Here is an 18,780-nt window from a genome sequence, read left to right as displayed (position 1 = left end):
GGAGTGGGAATGGATGATCCAGTGGGTCCCTCCCCACTCCATGGCTCAGCTTGTGCCTTATGGTGCATTTCTAAACCAGCTCAGTGCACGGTGTGTGGGGTGTCCTTCCCCTTTTCTTGGGAAGCATCCTGCCCTTCCCGGGACTGCTGCAGTCCTTAGGGCAGCCAGCCCAGCCCAGCCCAGCCCGCATCCATCCCTCCCAGCCGCTCTCTGCCAGCTTTCCAGCCGCATTTTTGGCCTCCTCGTGTGTTCTGGGAAGAGCCCACTAGATGGGGATAGAAGATGTGGGATGTGCTCCAGGCTGGAGGAGCCGGCAGTGCAGGTTCCCAGCCTCTGGCCGCGGGGAGGGCGCCGATTTCAATCGCTCCGTGTTTATTCCAAAGCCATTCCTTTCCCAGCACGCGGATTTTGGGAGTCCAGTGCAGGTGGCCGCTCACCCCGTGCTCTGGGTTGTTTTCCAGACATCCAGTGCGCCTCGTGTGGTTCAATTCCCACAGCCTGATCACTGCCAACATCCCCGAGGAGAAGAACCCCCGAGGCTCCAGCATCACCGAGGATGACCCCAGCTTGCACCGAAAGTGAGAAGCCAGCCCTCAGCAACCTGCTTTGTTCTCAAATAGCACCCCGAGCACCTGAGTCATCACCCAGAGCACTTACAGAGAGGGTATAGCAGCAAAAAAATAAAATTAAAAGAGTTTAAGGGTAAGGTTCATAAAACAAGCCATGAATTGGCTCTTGATTTGCTTGAGCACAAAAAAAAAAAGCTTTTTTTTTTTTCCTCAGCAGGGGAACATTAAAGTCCACTGAAGCCAGGCAGAGAATGCAGCCCTTTCCATGCTCGAAATATTAGTAATGCTGTCTCCTCCTAAAGGAAAACTACTGGCATTTAAGCTGCAGGTTTTGGTATTTGCATCTCAAATGGCTGTTAGTGCTAATTGAACTATCAAATACCAATGTATTTATCTTCCCCCGTGCTGGAGAGCCTGGAGATGTCTCAGCAGATGACAGTCACGTCTCTGCGGGCTGCAGGGAATGATTCACCAGCCTGGAGCGCTCCTGGGAGGAGCAGGGGGAGCTTTCCCTGTTCAAAGTGCTCAGCCTCCCGCAGAGGGGATGGGGGTTTTCATCCAGCTCCTGCAGCATCGCCTCTTTCAATTCACATCATTTTTATTGTGATTCCTGCCTCTGCCTGCTTTCCCACTGAGGTGAAATGGCGTGTCCTGCTTGTTTTGTGCACAGGTACCGAGGGGTGATTTATTCCTACGACTTCTCCGTGGACCAGCTGGCCGTGGACAGCGTCCTGCCCATCTGCCGCTCCTCCTACGATGAGGTGTCCGGTTACAACTACAACATCGGCCTGGCAGTGCCCTACGACAGCATCTAGGGCACTCCTCGGCCTCCGGGGCCACCAGGGCAAGGGGAAATCCATGTGGGACGAGCACCCAAGAGCCGGTGTGGGCTGCAGAAAGCCCTGGGGATGGGAACCCAAAGAGGGCAGGACTGCCCTGCAGCACCCTGCTGCAGTGTGGCACATCTGGCCTGGGGGAGTGGAGAGGCTCAGGAGGGAAAGGGAGCGCTGCAGGGTGAACAAAAATATTCCTGCTGCTTGTGGGAAAGATGCTGCAGGTCCCATCCTGGTCAGGAAGCCAGAGTGGGACACTGGAGGGGTGGGAGCTCTCTGAGGAGTTCTTGCCTACCCCAAGAAGGAAAAAAATCACCAAGGACTTGGAAAGAGCATGTGGTGAGCCACATGTTTGAAATGTCTGTCCTGGTGTTGAGCTGCTGGTTCTTGTTTTCCTTGGAGTGCATTGGAATGTGCCTGGGAACAGGACAACAGGACCATGCACAGAAGATGGCTGGGAGAGGGATTGGGATGGAGAGAAGGAGGGAAAGGTTCCCTAGGCCAGGCTGGATGCTTGGGAATTCAGCAGGGCAGACACACATCAAAATTATTTTAGAATAAATTATTTTTTTAATCCTTTAAAATCCTGGATCAAATGTTTTCTAAATGTATGTGTACATCTGTCTGTGGAATTTTGTTCCTGAGCCTTTTAGGGTGAGCTGACCCCTGTTCACTGGGCCAAAGGGCTGGCTCAGGTTGTCAGGTGTGTTCTTGGCTGGATCATGTCCTTCCACAGCAGCTGGAGGGTTTCAGTGCTGTCCTTGCTTCCAAGCTGGGAATTGATCATGGAACAGGAGGGATGCAGTGGCCAGAGTGCCCTCCCTGGGTGCTGAGCCCCAAAGCTCTTGGGGGAGCAGCAGGTGAGGGGCAGGAGGTGCTGCTCAGGTGGAAACAAGGAGTGAGGCTTTACCTGAAGCCCAGGTAGCACCGACAGACAGGTAAAACCAGTTTGGGGAACAAGAGCTCCAGTCCTGCATGGATCTTTTTACTGATTTGAAATGATTTTATTGTGATTTGCCCTTGTAAACTTACTGGTGCAAACCAAAGCTGTGTCAGTTCTGTTTAAATTGAGGTTAAGTTTTAACTCACACCTTTTTTCCTGGGTTAATGGAATCAGTGGGAAGGGAGAGGTGGAGGAATGTGCCCAGCCCTGCAGGAGAGGGGCTGGGCTGGCACTTCACCCCTGGGCAGGTGCTGGGACAGCCCTGCAGACAGCTGGGGTTCACTGCTGCTCCTTCTTTGGCTTGGGGTGGTTTCCCAGCACCCCGGGCTAAAATGTCACGGTTTAGGTTTTTAAGTTACCTTTTTACATGTGATAGATACGCAAAAAGTGCAAGGGGCAAAGCCATTCTGTCTGACCAATAAATTTAATCTGTCATAAAGCTTTGGTCTTCTTATTTTTTATTTATTTTTTTTTTAATTCCTCTACCTTCTGGGAAGCCAGCTCCCTCCCTCCCTTCCTGGAAGAGCAGAACGTGTCATGGATGCACAGTTTGGATAAGAGTTCAGCTGAAACCTGACAAATAAATAATGGTTTCTATAGCATAAATGACTTTGGGGGTTGCTCCAGCCCTGAGCTTTCTGCGATGTGCCGAGCAGGGAGAGCTCCCATCTCATTGTTCTCCCTTCCCCTTATCTCGCCTCATTATCTGGGAGCCGCTTTGTTCCTCCTCCACCTCCCTGCTGCAAGGAGCAGATAAGTTTGTGCTGTGCCCTTTTCCCGGAGCTCCCTCTGCGCCTGCCCTGCTGTGCCAGGCTGCTCCTGAGCAGCTCCAGTGTCCCTCTGTCCCTCTGTCCCCTCTGTCGGGCTCACAGTCACAGCTGCCCCGGGGTGCTCCTCTGGGGCTTTTCCCTGTTAATTAATGCAGTTAATTGAGGGAGGTTGCACCACAGCAGAGGAGGCTGTGTTTGACTCGCAGTGTGGGTGAGGGGGGCTGTGGGAGAGGTCCCGTGGGGACTTTTTGGGGAGGGATGGTCCTGCTCCCCCTGGTGCTCCTTGGTGCTGGGGAGAGCAAAAACCAGCTGAGCTTTGGGTCAGGGTAATGCCTTGTGAGGGCTGCCCTAGAACAGAGATTAGACAGAGCTAAAGAATAAAGCAGGGATTTATTAAAGGATCTCCTCAATGGATCCACCTTGGGCAGCACCAGAGCCCAGCCAGGGCTGCACCCAAATGAACCAAAATGGTCCCAAAATGCACGACATGCCATGGGGTCTCTCACTTTGATCAGTTCTGCTCCATTTGCACCTTGGAATTCATTGTCCCATTCCAGCTTTAGCCCAGGCAGTCCCACCCTGCTTGTTTTTCTCTCCTCAGCCCATGGTGTTTGTGCTCCTGGGCTGAGATTTGGATCATTTATCCTTGGTCCCACCTAGAGAAGGAATTGTTTTGTCTCCCTGCTCTGTGAAGAGAGCTCAGCATCCCCTCATGTGAAGCCCAGACCCACACACTGAAGCACAAAATCTGAAAAATATAAAAGCTCAACACTGAAGCATCAAGGGGTCATTGAAGTGGAGCCTCTGCCTTCATTTCAAGGGCAGAATCCCATGGTGCTGGGGATGGAATCCCCTTTGGAGCTGCCAGCCCACTGGTGGAAGCTCAGGGGCAGGGAGGGGCCCCGTGCTTGGTCCCACAGCTCAGGGAGGGCACGGGAAGGGCAGATCTGCCTTGGGAGGGCTCAGGAGCTGCAGGCAGGGCACGTTGGAGCAGCGTGGACCGAGCTGGCAGAGGTCAGGCTGGAGTCCTGCTCACACAGGGGGTCAGGGACAGCCACAGAGCCGAAAGGCAGCACAGCAGGAAACAGCTTGGCATGGAAAGCCCTGAGAGTCCTGGTGTCCACTGCTGGTGGCAGTGATCCTCTACTGGAAATGATGGTGTCTGATCCAGTTCAGGAGGCTGAATGATTTCTTTATTATACCTATGCTATAATACATTAATAGACTATATAAAGGAGATACTAAAACTACAAACCTACTTTTTCTACCTATCATATCTAACTCACAACTTGTGACCCTCTCAAGAGTCCAGCCCCAGGTGGGTTGGATTGTCCATCAGGCTCAAACAATCCTCACCAGAATCCAACCAAGCACTCACCCCAGGGAAACAATTCTCCAAACACATTCCACATGGGAAAACAAGGAGCAGAAATATAAACTGTTTTCTCTTTCTCTCTGTGCTCCTCTATGAAAAATCCTGCGAGAGAGAATGTGCTTGCCACAATTCTCAGCTGAGAAGAGGTGTCTGTGTCCTGGTGAGAGGGGTCCCAGGGGAGCTGTGGGTGTGCCACAGGGAGCAGCTCCAGGGGAGCCTGGACTCCATCCTGCAGGGCTGCTGGAAAATCCCCCTGCCCTGCCCTGCTCCCGGCTCAAGCCACCAGCACGGCCCCAAAAGTGCTCCTTGCCTCTGCTGGTGTCCTCAGTCAGCGAGGGAAGAGCCACCCCGGGGTTTCAGGGCTGCCATCCTGTCACTGCCGGGGCAGGACGGGAATGAAGGGACTCTTGACTCAGAAGGCTGTGAGAGTAAAACTCAGATTTATTCAAAATACACCGCTCTTTTATACAGAGCTTCACAAGGACCAAATCCATTGGTTCTGAAGTGAAAACAAACCACAGCATTGGTGCAGAGTGGTTGATGCCCAGTGATAGAACTTAACTATAAACAATGTGAAAAACAAGAGAGATAAAGAATTATTTACATTCTTTCCCAGGCTTTTTGCCTGGCTAGAAACTCTCAGTTTCTTTCCTTGCCTGAATCTGAGTCCCACACCGTCCCTCTCCTGATCTAAGGAGAGGTGGCAGGAGGAGCAGGAGGTGCTTTCTGTGAGGTGCTCTGGGGGTCTCTGAACCCCCTTTCTCCCCCCTGGCCTTTCCCACCCAGCTCTGCTCTCCTGCCCTGCCCACCTCTGTCACTCCCTGTCCCAGCTGCTGTCACTGCGGGGTGACCACAGCTGCTCTGGAGTGCTGCAGGAACCTGTTCATGTCCTCTCTGTCGCCTCTTCTCCTCCAGTGACATCTGCCTGCTCATTTCCACTTCAGTGGATGCTCCTGGAACTCCAGGTACCTGGAGCTGGGTCCCCCCTGCTGCCAGAGGGGAAGGTGGGGCAGCAGGGGCTGGAGGTCCTGCTGGATTGCAGCAGAAACCTGGGGAATGGGCCTGTTCCAGGTCAGGATTTATCTGGCACATTTTCATCCAGAACCGTGGACCTGCAGCCTCTGGACCAAATTCCTGTTCATGGCAGAGCTGCAGGAGGGGGTTCCCTCTGTCACCCCTGCCTCAGCCACTCAAAGGAAGGAGGAACTCCCCAAAATCCAGCTTAAAAATACCAGCTGCAGGTGGCTGCCCTGGCTCCATGGCTGTGGGGTCTGTGCTGCCTCCTGCTCCTCCCTCCCTCCCTTCCTGGCCCGGTGTCCCCTCGTTGGGTCTCTGCTGCCATCCCAAGCTGCAGTGTGGCTGATGGACGGGGGGAGAGGGTCAGTCTGTGCCAACCTCTGTGCCAACACCTGCCCAGGTCCCTGCCCTGCACTCCTGGGCTCACCCAGCCCCCCTCTCCTCAATCCCAGAGCTGCTGCTCTCTCTGAGCTGCCCAGCCTTTGTCAGCCTCCCTGGAGTTTTCCAGCGGGTTGGAAGGCAGCTTCAATTTCCCAATTACCCCCTGCTGCCCACGGCTGGGATGTGCCACGGAGCTCTGAGCCGCATCCTGGCCCCACGACAGAACCATTTTCCTTTATGAACGCTCTGGGCTTTGCAGGATTTTGCTGTGCAGGAGCTTTGCCCTTGCCAGCTTTCCCTGTGATTTTCGGGATGATTATCCTCGTTTCGCTGGGCTTTGCCGTGTGTAACGTGATGCTCCATCCCTTTGCTGGGCTGGTACCAGGCTCCACTCCCGGCTCCCTCCCTCCTGCCCTCTCCAGCCTCCTCCTGCTCTCCACTCCCGTTTCCACAGGGAATTCCCAACACAAGCAAAGGGAAAACGCTGCAGCCGCTTGTGTTGGCTCCTGCCTCTGCTTCCCAACCTCCCTCGCTTTCCTTGCAGCTCAGAATACCGCGGGCAGCTAATTAACTCAAGGGATAACAATTATCCTCTCATCCATCCTCTTCACTCCTCCTGGTCTCCCCTTCCCGGCCCGTGCTGGTGCGGATCCTGCCGGGTGGTTCCTCCGGGGAAATCGGGGTGTGGAGGGGGAGCCCCGCGGTGTTAACCCCTGCAGCCCCGGCTGGGAGCAGCACAGGACCTTGCAGCAGCCAGGACCGTGATGGGAGCAGGGAGCGGGCAGCTGGATTCGGGAGTGGGGCGGAAGTTTTAGTGGGAAAACAGGGAAAGGAGCCTGGCTTGGCTGCGGAAAGTTGGGATTTGGGGGAGCTGGATGTCGTTCCTCGAGTGCACGGGGTGGGGAGGGAGCGCTGAGGGGCCGGCACAGGGCGGGGGAGGAGGAGGAGGAGGAGAAGTTCGGGAGAAGGAGGAGGATGAGAAGAAGAAGTTCAGGAGGAGGAGAAGAAGTTCAGGAGAAGGAAGAGAAATTCAGAAGGAGAAGTTCAGGAGGAGAAGGAGAAGTTCAGGAGGAGAAGGAGAAGTTCAGGAGGAGAAGGAGAAGTTCAGAAGGAGGAGGAGAAGTTCAGGAGGAGAAGTTCAGGAGGAGAAGGAGAAGTTCAGGAGGAGGAGGAGAAGTTCAGGAGGAGAAGGAGAAGCTCAGGAGGAGGAGGAGAAGCTCAGGAGGAGGAGAAGTAGATCAGGAGGAGAAGGAGAAGCTCAGGAGGAGGAGGAGAAGTTCAGGAGGAGGAGGAGGAGAAGCTCAGGAGGAGGAGGAGAAGTTCAGGAGGAGGAGGAGAAGTTCAGGAGGAGAAGGAGAAGTTCAGGAGGAGAAGAAGTTCAGGAGGAGAAGGAGAAGTTCAGGAGGAGAAGAAGTTCAGGAGGAGGAGGAGGAGAAGCTCAGGAGGAGGAGGAGAAGTTCAGGAGAAGGAGAAGCTCAGGAGGAGAAGGAGAAGTTCAGGAGGAGAAGGAGGAGAAGTTCAGGAGGAGGAGGAAGAGAAGTTCAGGAGGAGGAGGAGTTCAGGAGAAGAAGTTCAGGAGAAGGAGAAGCTCAGGAGGAGGAGGAGGAGAAGTTCAGGAGGAGAAGGAGAAGTTCAGGAGGAGGAGGAGAAATTCAGGAGGAGGAGGAGGAGGAGAAGTTCAGGAGGAGGAGGAGGAGGAGAAGCTCAGGAGGAGGAGGAGAAGCTCAGGAGGAGGAGGAGAAATTCAGGAGGAGGAGGAGGAGGAGAAGTTCAGGAGGAGGAGGAGAAATTCAGGAGGAGGAGGAGAAGTTCAGGAGGAGGAGGAGGAGAAGTTCAGGAGGAGGAGGAGAAGCTCAGGAGGAGGAAGAGAAGTTCAGGAGGAGAAGGAGAAGCTCAGGAGGAGAAGGAGAAGTTCAGGAGGAGGAGGAGGAGGAGAAGTTCAGGAGGAGGAGGAGAAGTTCAGGAGAATGAGGAGGAGAAGTTCAGGAGGAGAAGGAGAAGTTCAGGAGGAGGAGGAGAAGTTCAGGAGAAGGAGAAGTTCAGGAGGAGGAGGAGGAGGAGAAGTTCAGGAGGAGGAGGAGAAGTTCAGGAGGAGAAGGACAAGTTCAGGAGGAGGATGAGAAGTTCAGGAGGAGGAGGAGAAGCTCAGGAGGAGGAGGAGAAGCTCAGGAGGAGAAGGAGAAGCTCAGGAGGAGGAGGAGGAGTTCAGGAGAAGAAGTTCAGGAGGAGAAGGAGAAGTTCAGGAGGAGGAGGAGAAGCTCAGGAGGAGGAGGAGGAGAAGGAGGACTTGCCGGGGCCATGGGGGTGCCCAGAGGGGCCCGAGGAGAGCCGGAGGGAACCCGGAGCCCCGCAATCGCAGCCCAGGCTGGGGGGCAGCACCAGGAGCCCGGCAGGGCCCGAAGGCTCCTCCGGGAGAGCCGCAGCTCCATCCCCATCGCGCCCTCCCTCCCAGCCCGGCCCAGCCCGGGGGACATTCCCGGGGGGACACGGGACCGGCTCCATCCCCGGGCGGTCCCTGCGGGCCAGGACCTGGGGGGCAGCGCTGGTCCTTCCCCCGGCCGCGGCTCCGGGGGATGCTCCGAACGGACAGGGGCACTTCGGAGGGGTCGGAAGCCCTAAATGCGCCCTGGGTGTGGGGGTGCAGAGCAGAGACCCCCAGTAATGCGGGAAAATAGGAGGGGGTGCTGCTGCCGGCTGGTTCCGTGCCCATCGCCTCCTCACCTGCGGGCTCTGCCGCTCCCAGCCCCTCCTGCTTTGTGATCAAACAAATAAATCTGCCCTTGCTTTCCTAAAAATAGCCGTTGCCCTTTCTCCCCTGCCTGCCTCCCGCCAGCTCAGGCTGCCTTAGAGACAGAAGGAGCCCTGCAGTCACTAAGGCCGGCAAACAGCCCCCGGTGCGGCGCTTGTTCTAGCGGGAACATGTGGGGGCAGAAGCCACCTGCTTGCCAGGAGCCCACGTCCCCGCGTCCCTGCTGCTGCTCGGGGCTCCTTCTGCCCGCCTCTGGCCGCGGGGGATGGTTTGGGATTGAACTGGGAATATTCCTTGTGCGGCTGCCAGCGCCTTCCCTGCAGGATGCAGAGCGGGACGTGGAGTCCCTGAGGGTGCCGCGGGTGCTGCCTTCAGCTCCTGCCCCTCTGCACCCCCATCCCTGCCCCCCTGCACCCCATCCCTGCCCCTCTGCACCCCCATCCCTGCCCCTCTGCACCCCCATCCCTGCCCCCCTGCACCCCCATCCCTGCCCTTCTTCATCCCCATCCCCGCCCCTCTGCACCCCCATCCCTGCCCCCCTGCACTCCCATCCCTGCCCCCCTGCATCCCCATCCCTGCCCCTCTGCACCCCCATCCCTGCCCTTCTTCATCCCCATCCCTGCCCCCCTACATCCCCATCCCTGCCCCTCTGCATCCCCATCCCTGCCCCCCTGCATCCCCATCCCTGCCCCCCTGCACCCCCATCCCTGCCCCTCTGCACCCCCATCCCTGCACCCCCATCCCTGCCCCTCTGCACCCCCATCCTGACGGGCGGAGAATTTCTCAGCGAGGACTAAAAAGAGAAATATCTTTTATTACAGATAAAAGCCTCTGATGTTTCTAGAGGGCAGCCCCAGCGTGGAACAGGCGCACGAACCGTGGGGCTGGGTCACAGGACATGGAGCTGCTGCTGGGTCATCCTCCTCCTCCTCCTCCTCCTCCTCCTTTTCCTCCTCCTCCTCCTCCTCCTCCTCAGTAGCAGTGAGCGATGGTGTCCACGTTGAGGAAGCGGACGTGCATCTTGGTCTCGATGTCGATGCCCTGCCACATCTGCCGGGGGCCGGGGCTGAGCGGGGCCGGGGCCACCCCCGCTCCTGCCCTGCCCGCCCCGGCCCCTCCTGCCGGGCACACGGCGGAGCTGCCACCGACCTTAAGGAAATCCTCGAAGGTGATGCCCTCGTACACCTGGTCCGGGCCCTGCGCGGGGAGAGGAAACATTGCAGCTGCCCCAGGGTGATGGGGAGGGGCGGCCAGGGCCACATCTCCCACGGGTTCCTGCCCCGAACCCCACGGCCAGCCCCAAATTGCTTCCCAAAGCCCCACGGCTGAGAGGAGCAGCCCTTTCCACAAGCAGGAAGGATGGGGGTTTATGGGATGCTCATGAGAAAACATCACCCTGGAAGCTGCTGCCTGCAAAAAACCCCTCCAGACAAACACAGGGAGACGACCTGGGAAGCAGAGACACCTTCAGCCCCGTTTTTGGGGCCAGCAGAGCCCCTGCAGAGCAGGGAAGCGGCTCCCAGCACAGGTGTGGGAACCCAGGGCTTCCCTCTGGCTGCCCTGGGACCCTGGCAGGGGTCAGGAACCCCCCTGGACAGAGCCCCCAGAGACACTGGCTGTGATCTCTGTCCATGGAAAAGAGTTTTCAATCTTACAGGATGAATTACAAACTCTGAGTGTTTGATATCAGTAATAATTAAATGTGGCACGGGTGAAAAAGTAAAATTTTAGGATTCTAGATTAGGGGTTCAGAGGGGACAAGATGGAGGAAATTGGGTGTGTCTTGTCCTTTTTCTCCTTCTTCATGCCCTCCATGTTTCACCGTGGTGTTGGCATTTTTCTGTTGGTTTAGGCTGGGGACACACTGTCCAACGTAGGTGACAGATATTGGCACGTTATTGTAAATCCAGCACAGGTAGTTTGTGGTATTTAATGTTTGTACCATCCCACTGAGGGCAGAGCCCCACACGCTGCCCTGCAGGACAGAGCTGCGGCAGGGCAGCAGAACATGTTAGAGATAAACAGAATAAACACCCTTGAAACAGCACAGACCAATTATGGCTTCTGCTTTGGCAGCGGGGCTGACAGACAGAGACTTTTACAATCTCAGAATCACCAATACCCACAGATTCCGACACACAGGCTCCCACCATTTGCCCCACACAGATGCTGGCTGCCTCCATCATGGCCCCGTCGGCGATGGATCGAGCCGACTCCTTCTCCAGGTGGGGGTTCCCTGAGAGCAGCTCCTCCACCACCTGCAAGGCACAGGGTCAGGCAGGCCTGGGGGTGGGCGTGGGGCAGGAGGGGCCCCCCTTACATTTCTGTACTCCTGCAGCGTGATCTTCCCGTCGTGGTCCGAGTCGTACATGTGGAACAGGACTGTGAGGGATGGGGGGTGGCAGGGTCAGGGCAGCCCCTTCCCACCAGCCCCACAGCCCAGGCTCGGGGACAGCCTCACATTTCAGCTTCTCCTTCCGGAAGCGCTCCAGCTGCTCCTCGTCCATGTTCATCTCGATGGGTCTGAAGTAGGACATGATGGTCAGGAAATCCTCGAAGTTGATCTCGTCCGCCAGCCCGTCCGACTCCTGCCGCAGGTTCCTGGGGGTGCCGGAGCCCTCGGTGATGGGGAGCCCCCACAGCATCACCACGCCCCCAGCAAAGCTCTGCTTCGTCCCCAAAATTCAGCTTAAATGTTTATTTTCCACCTGGTTCCACCCCAGCCCTTAGGGGGAAGGTCCTTGCCCAGCCCCATCCCATTTCCAGAGGATAAATCCTCCCTCCCGGGGTGCTGGGGGGTTCTCACCGCTTGTCAAAAAAGGCGTGGACGATTTTCCCCCTGATGGGGTTGAACTCCAGGTCGGGAATGCTGTCAAAGTTCTCCTTGCTGCAGAGGGGACACAGAGCTCAGAGCCTGAGGGAGGTGGGAGGAGGGAGAAGCTCTCCCCCGAGACACCCAACCCTTCCTTCCAAAGCAATCATGGAGAAATAAAGGAGTTTTGGATAAAAACCCTTTTTCTTCCATTCAGACTGAGAGCAAGTCTGCACTCAGGGATCTGGTCCCACTAGGGTGGGCCTTGGGGAAGCTCTTAGGATGACCCCAGGGCCCTTTGCATGGCTCCACCTGCCACGGATTTTGGAGTTTTCCCAGGGAAAGGGCCTCGAGCAGGGCTCACTAAGGCACAGCAAGGAGATCCTGCTGTCCACCCTCCCCTCAGCTCTGTGCTGAGCCCGTGCTGGGCATTTGCTCTCCGGGATTTATAAAGCAAATGAGCCAAGAAATAACCCCGGGGAGCAGAGAGCAGCGGGAGCTCGGAGCTCTCCAATTCCCAGTGGAGGAGAGGGACAGGAGCAACTGCAACCCCCCCTTCCCTCCCCAAAACTGCTTGTAAAGCTGGGCAGTGATGAGATGTTTGTCAGGAGCGCCCCTGCTCCCAGGCCACCGTGTCACTGGGTGGTTTTCCTTGGAATGTTTGTAAGGCCACCTGCAGGAGCTGGCTCAGGGATGGCTCAGGGGTGGCTCAGGGGTGGCTGGAAGGACACTCAGAATCCCAACCTGGACTGGCAGCCTGGGGCAGCCCAGGGAAAGGGACATGCTGGGGGTGGCCCTGGCAGTGGGGCTGGGATGCTGTGGGGCTGGGATTGCAATAGGGCTGGGATTGCCATGGGGTTGGAATTGTAACTGGGCTGGGATTGCAGTGGGACTGGGATTGCAGTGGGGCTGGAATGGTGATGGGGATGGGAATGAAGTGGGACTGGGATTGCCCTGGGGCTGGGATTGATGTGGGGCTGGGGTTGATGTGGGGCTGGGATTGCCATGGGGCTGGGGTTGCCATGGGGCTGGGATTGATGTGGGGCTGGGGTTGATGTGGGGCTGGGGTTGGTGTGGGGCTGGGGTTGGTGTGGGGCTGGGACTGATGTGGGGCTGGGGTCGATGTGGGGCTGGGGTTGGTGTGGAGCTGGGATTGATGTGGGGCTGGGGTGGATGTGGGGCTGGGGTGGATGTGGGGCTGGGGTTGATGTGGGGCTGGGATTGATGTGGGGCTGGGGTGGATGTGGGGCTGGGGTTGGTGTGGGGCTGGGATGCTGTGGGGCTGGGATTGCAATAGGGCTGGGATTGCTGTGGGGCTGGAATTGATGTGGGGCTGGGGTGGATGTGGGGCTGGGGTTGATGTGGGGCTGGGATTGCTCTGGGGCTGGGATTGCCTTGGGGCTGGGATTGATGTGGGGCTGGGATTGCCTTGGGGCTGGGATTGATGTGGGGCTGGGGTGGATGTGGGGCTGGGATTGATGTGGGGCTGGGATTGCCATGGGGCTGGAATTGATGTGGGGCTGGGGTCGATGTGGGGCTGGGGTTGATGTGGGGCTGGGGGTGATGTGGGGCTGGGGTTGATGTGGGGCTGGGATTGATGTGGGGCTGGGGTGGATGTGGGGCTGGGGTGGATGTGGGGCTGGGGGTGATGTGGGGCTGGGGTTGGTGGGGGGCTGGGATTGATATGGGGCTGGGGCTGATGTGGGGCTGGGGGTGATGTGGGGCTGGGGTCGATGTGGGGCTGGGGTTGCCGTGGGGCTGGGATTGATGTGGGGCTGGGATTGATGTAGGGCTGGGGTGGATGTGGGGCTGGGGTGGATGTGGGGCTGGGGTTGATGTGGGGCTGGGATTGATGTGGGGCTGGGGTGGATGTGGGGCTGGGATTGATGTGGGGCTGGGGTGGATGTGGGGCTGGGGTTGCCATGGGGCTGGGGTTGATGTGGGGCGTTCCCGTACCGGATCGTCAGCTGGTCCTGGCTCAGCTGCTTGAAGCGCCGGTGCAGGTGCTCGATCTGCTCGGAGGTGACTGCCAGGGGGAGGACAGAGGTGACAGGGGCTGAGCCCCAGGGACCCTGGGGACACCCCCCTGTGCCTGTCCCCACACCTCAGCAGTGGGGCAGGGTCCTGGGCACTCCTGTGCCACCCCCGTTCCCCTGCGGTCCCTCTGCATCCCTGACGGTGCCAAGGGCTGGTTTATTCCCTGTCCCGTCTGCAGGGCATTCCCTGGCCCAGCATGGCCCAGCATGGCACAGCATGGCACAGTGGGATCCCACCCCCAGCTCAGGATCCCTGCTGCCAGCCCATCGGAACAGGCCTGGCATTTTTGGGGGTTGTTGGCACAGTTCCTCTCGCCCTGCCCCGGCTCTGCCCGGAGCCAGGAGGTGCCTCCCCATCCACAGCCATGGCAGCTGCAGGAAACAACTCTGGGATCAGAAATCCTGCCAGCAGCCACCTTCCCCTTGCCAGGGGAGAGGAAAGGGCACGGAGGGGGCACAGCAGCCCCCCAAAATCAACGCCTGGCTGCTGAGGGTGAGCCACAAACCATCGGGGTGGGCACTGCCCCAGGGATGCACCCCAGGGCTGCAAGGGGGGACCAGCAGCTCCCTTTGAGCCCCACAAGTGCTGGGTTCAGCCTGAGCTCAGCACAGGTGAGTTTATCTTCCCCTGCTGCTCTGCAGGGGCTGTCACCGAGCAAATATTGACAGGGGCCATTCCCAGGAGCCAGGGAAGTGCTGTGGAGCTGTGCCCCTGTGAGCTGGGGGCTCTGTCTGGGCACAGCTGGGCACACAGGCTCCGCCTGGGGCTGGGCACGGGCAGGGCTGCCCCAGCAGCTGGAAATCAGCCACTCCTGGCATCACAGAGAGACATAAAACCACATTAAAGCATGGCTGAGGGGTTGCAAAGGGTTAATTACAGCAAGCCAGCAGGGTCAGAGCTGGGCTGAGCTGCCTGCCTCACTCCTTTTTATGATGGTAAAATAATGTCCTTTGCTTTCCCACTGCTTCACAGCCTGGAAATAGCAGCTGTATTGATCAGCGGGGCTGGGCCTGCTCAGCCCTCTGGAAAACCCAACTGGGCAGGGCGGATCAGTGGGGCCTGAGCCTGCCTGGGTGTCACCAGCCCCTCTGAGGATGGGTGTCACCATCTCCTGTGCAGGATGGGTGTCACCAGCCCCACTGAGGCCTCAAACCCCCTTTACCTCCCCCTTGGCCCCGCTGGCTCCCAGGTGAGGATGCCCAGGCCCCACTGATCCATCCCCTGGATGTTTTCTCCCCCCATCCCATCCCATCCCTGGGCTGCTCTGCTGCTGTCCCATGGCAACTTTCCCTGGGCTGCTTTGCTTTCCAATTTTGGCCATGCTGAGGTGACCTTTCGCTCTCTGCCCTGACGACATCGCTGTCACCATGGGAGCAGCTGGGCCACCAAGCCTGCAGCAGCTGGGGCTCGGGTCACACCAAAAAGCTTTGATCTCTCAGAAAAATGTCCCAGGCACCAAGGGGACAGAGCTGGGTCAGATGCTCGTGGCTGGGCCGGCCCTGAAAGGCTGGAGGAGGCTTTTCCTCCCTCTTTCCCCATCCCAGGTGTTGCACTCTCCCAGCATTGCTCTGTCCTGTAAAAGTGGCACTGCTTGGCTGCTTTCTGGGGAAAAAAAAAGGGAAAATCTGCAGAAAAGGCAAAAGCTTTGCTGGAAGAAGGGCTGGCTCAAGGGCAGCAGAGGCTGCTCGTGTCCCTGAGAAGCATCTTGATGCTGCAGGCCCGTGTCCAAGCACAGCAGCCTCCTCTAACGGGGGAAAAATGGGATTTAAAGCAAAGGGAGCTGCTTGCTGTTCCCAGCCTCGTGTGGTTTGTGCTGCTTGAGCAAAGGGAAAGGGCAGCTCTGGGCTGGAGCACACAGAGGGAGGGAGGGGAATGCCCCGAGCAGCCCCTCAGGGTGTCCCTCCATGGGGCAGAGGGCAAAGGAAGAGCCATGGGCACCTGCAGGTGGCTCTGCCCTGTCCCTGCCCTGAATTCCTGAATTCCCCGGGATTCCGGCAGCAGCCACAGCTCGGGGGGAGCCCCCCAGGCACGGCTTGGAGTTACGGGCTCCCCCTGCCCTCCCTCCTCTGCCTTCGAGGAGATTTTTGGGTGTTGCCCTCGCTGATCCACGGGGCACCGGGGAGGAGCCTCCCACGGGCAGGTGGTGCCGCTGCAGGGTCCCCGGGCCAGGGGGTTCCCCAAAATCCTCCTCCCACCCTGGGCTGCCAGGCTGGCACCCCGCGGGCTCCCCGAGCTCCTGGGGTGAGGGGAATCAGCCCTCGAGAGGAGAGGAGAGGAGAGGAGAGGAGAGGAGAGGAGAGGAGAGGAGAGGAGAGGAGAGGAGAGGAGAGGAGAGGAGAGGAGAGGAGAGGAGAGGAGAGGAGAGGAGAGGAGAGGAGAGGAGAGGAGAGGAGAGGAGAGGAGAGGAGAGGAGAGGAGAGGAGAGGAGAGGAGAGGAGAGGAGAGGAGAGGAGAGGAGAGGAGAGGAGAGGAGAGGAGAGGAGAGGAGAGGAGAGGAGAGGAGAGGAGAGGAGAGGAGAGGAGAGGAGAGGAGAGGAGAGGAGAGGAGAGATGAAGTGAGATGTGACCCCAGGAGCAGCAGCAGCACTGAGGACCCTTTGGCCGTGGGCAGAGCCGCCCCAGGGAGCTCCCCGATCCCGTGCCCGGAGCTGCCGCGTCCTGGAGCGGTGACACTCCACGGCCACCCCGTCCCACGGCCCGGGCCCTGCGGGGAGCCCTGGGTCCCTTTCCCCGTCCCTGTCCCTTCCCCTGCCGCGCCCCGGCGGTGTCACAGCGCGGTGTGTCCCCGTGCGGGGACAATGCCCTCCCTGCTCGGTGGCGCGGGTGGCAGAGCCTGGCTGGGGCTCGCACGTGTGGCCGCTCGACGCCCCGGCTGGTGGCACGGTGGCAGCGGGGACACGGCTGCACGCCCAGGGTGACATGGTGGCACCCTCTGGTGACAGTCCTACACCCTCCCCGCGCTGCGTCCCCCAGGTGTCACATCCCGCTCTCCGCACCCTCCCGAGTGACATCCCCGCACCCTCCCCGCGGCTCACACGGCGCGTCCCGCATCCCCCGCCCGGCCCGAGCGCCACCTCCTGCAGCCCCCCGGCCACCCAGGTGACATCTCCTGTCCGTCCCCCTCCCCGAGCGCCACCTCCTGCAGCCCCCCGGCCACCCAGGTGACATCTCCTGTCCGCCCCCGTCCCTCCCCGGGTGACGCGTCCCCCGCGGGTCCCGCTGGCCCCTCCGGCGGGGATGAGCCGGGGCGGCGGCAGCGCGGCCCCCGCGGGTCCCCGGTACTCACAGCCCGTCCTGTCCGCCAGCTCCCGCATCTCGGCGGGCACGGAGTGCGCGGAGCCCATCCCGGCCCGTGCCGGGAGCGCCGCCGCGGGCGCTGCACCGGAGCCGCCGCCGCTTTTAAGGGCGGGCGCGGCGGGAGGCGGCGGCGGCGGCGATGCGGCCCCGGGGCCCTGCGCGCCCCCGCCCCGAGGCAGCGCGGGGGTGGCACCCTCGGGAACGGGGACGGCCCCGGTAGCGGCTGCGAGCACCGGGAACCCCCGGCTGTGCCCCGCTCCCGGCTCCGGAGCTGCCCCCGGATCTCCCCATGGATACCCCGCAGCGGCTCCCGCCCGCAGCCCCAGCCTTGGCACTGCCTTGGCAGACAAAGGGGGACGCCCAGAGGGACCCCCGTGAGGGGGGATGCCCCAGGAGGCAGCTTTGGCTCTGTCAGCATCGCCCCTGTGCCACACTGGCACGGCAGGGACATGTCACCCACGTCCCAGAGCCCTCCCAGGAGCGCAGGCAGAGGTCTGGGAGCGGCTCAAACAGCACAGCACACCGCGGCAGCAGGTAGCAAGGCAGTGGTGTTTATTTGCTTAAAGCCAAATATAAACAGGAAAGGAATGAAATCATTCCCAGCCTCCAGCTGTCCGGGAAAATACCTGTTTATAAATAAAAACGGAGAAAGGAGAGATGTCCCCATCAGCGTCAGGGGCCCTGGGGCTCAGCGCTCCTCAGCCTCCATCCCTGGGCAAGCAGTTTTCCATCCAATGTGGAATTTTGCCCAGCCCAGGCACTCCCAGAGGGGAGGAGGGAAGGAGGTGGGAAATAAATGCAGCACTGTGTCCCTGCTGGCAGTCCCCGTGTGCCCCATGGGGAAGAGGCAGCAGGGACAGGCAGGGCCCTCAGAGCTGGGATATCCCTGGAGGTGCCCATAAGGGTCAGGGCAGTACCTGGAGCCAGCTCGTGTGAGGGTGGAGATGGCCTGGAAAGGAGCAGAGATCCCAGGGACCCTTCTCCAGGCCAGAGCAGCCCTTTCCTCCTCATCCCCTGCTCCCACAGCTCTGCCTGGCTGCTCTGGATGCTCCTGGGGACAAACTCCTCACTGCCCACCCTCGGCTGTGTCAGGATGGCTCCAGAGGGCTTCCCAAGAGGAGCCAGGAGGGCACAGCAGCTCCTCAGCCTGGCCTGGAGCAGCAGCACACCCAGACCTCGGTCCCCAAGGGTGGAGAGACCTCCCAGGGATGCTGCTGCCCACAGGACTGCTGCCCAGGAATGGCACTGCCCAGGATGGCACTGCCTGGGAATGGCACTGCCCAGGAATGGCACTGCTGCCTGGGAATGGCACTGCCCAGGAATGGCACTGCCCAGGAATGGCACTGCCCAGGATGGCACTGCCTGGGAATGGCACTGCCCAGGAATGGCACTGCTGCCTGGGAATGGCACTGCCCGGGAATGGCACTGCTGCCTGGGAATGGCACTGCCTGGGAATGGCACTACCTGGAATATCCCCGAGTGCCAGCACCCAGTGGCAAAGCCCAGAACCAGCCCTGGCTTTTCCTCACCATCCAGCCAGTGAGTACTCCTGGCTCCCCACCCCTTCCCAGCCTCCTCTTGTCCCATTCTGGATGTTCTCCTTCCCCCTCTGGATTTGAGGATGTTCTGTGCCCAGGACAGGACCGGTGACATGGAAAGGGAAGGGAGAGCAGGAAATGACTGCAGGGAATTCACCCCCTGCCCCCCAGGACTGTGCACTGCACAGGAGGGACCTGGCAGGGAGAGAGGGGAGGCAATTCCAGCTCCTCCAGAAAGCCCCACGAGCCTTCCTGGGAGAGCTCCACACACAGGACAGGACAAATCCCCACGGACAGCACCAGCAGCACCTTTAACACGGACACCACGGATCCAGACACCAGCCAGGCACACACAAGGAGTGTTTGGAATCCACTGCTGTCCCCCTGGGAAAAGGGGACTGTGCCTGTGCAAACCCCAAATGTCACCCCACCGTCCCACAGAGGTGTTCCCACAGTGCT

At 59.5% G+C, this 18,780-nt stretch overlaps 2 protein-coding genes across 5 annotated transcripts in view; one reads left to right on the top strand and one right to left on the bottom strand.

The window, feature by feature from the left end:
* Positions 1-2,784, top strand: part of FBXW8 (F-box and WD repeat domain containing 8) — a 58,273-nt gene extending 55,489 nt beyond the window's left edge. Inside the window, exons 10-11 of the mRNA XM_030285899.4 lie at positions 462-578; positions 1,240-2,784. Coding sequence (XP_030141759.4) covers positions 462-578; positions 1,240-1,384 — 262 coding nt within the window. The 3' untranslated portion in view covers positions 1,385-2,784. The remainder of the gene's footprint in view (positions 1-461; positions 579-1,239) is intronic.
* A 6,647-nt stretch (positions 2,785-9,431) lies between these two features.
* Positions 9,432-17,033, bottom strand: TESC (tescalcin). 4 transcript variants are annotated; one of them, XM_072936149.1, is made up of 8 exons: positions 16,773-17,033; positions 13,406-13,475; positions 11,444-11,524; positions 11,099-11,160; positions 10,958-11,019; positions 10,764-10,895; positions 9,787-9,834; positions 9,432-9,687 (listed from the first exon to the last, which is right to left on the bottom strand). In XM_072936149.1, the coding sequence occupies exons 1-8, from the start codon at positions 16,828-16,830 to the stop codon at positions 9,610-9,612; spliced, it is 591 nt and encodes a 196-aa protein (XP_072792250.1). In that variant the 5' UTR covers positions 16,831-17,033; the 3' UTR covers positions 9,432-9,609. The 4 variants fall into 4 exon arrangements, with proteins under 4 accessions (XP_072792250.1, XP_072792249.1, XP_032607102.1 ...); XM_072936148.1 differs by having other exon boundaries at positions 11,099-11,238; positions 16,773-16,987; XM_032751211.3 differs by having other exon boundaries at positions 10,788-10,895; positions 11,099-11,238; positions 16,773-16,970.
* Between the last annotated feature and the right edge of the window lie 1,747 nt (positions 17,034-18,780).

Source organism: Taeniopygia guttata, chromosome 15 (genome assembly GCF_048771995.1).
Source record: "Taeniopygia guttata chromosome 15, bTaeGut7.mat, whole genome shotgun sequence".
In the NCBI taxonomy this organism is placed as follows: Eukaryota; Metazoa; Chordata; class Aves; order Passeriformes; family Estrildidae; genus Taeniopygia; species Taeniopygia guttata.
This window is presented reverse-complemented; position numbering and strand designations above follow the sequence as displayed.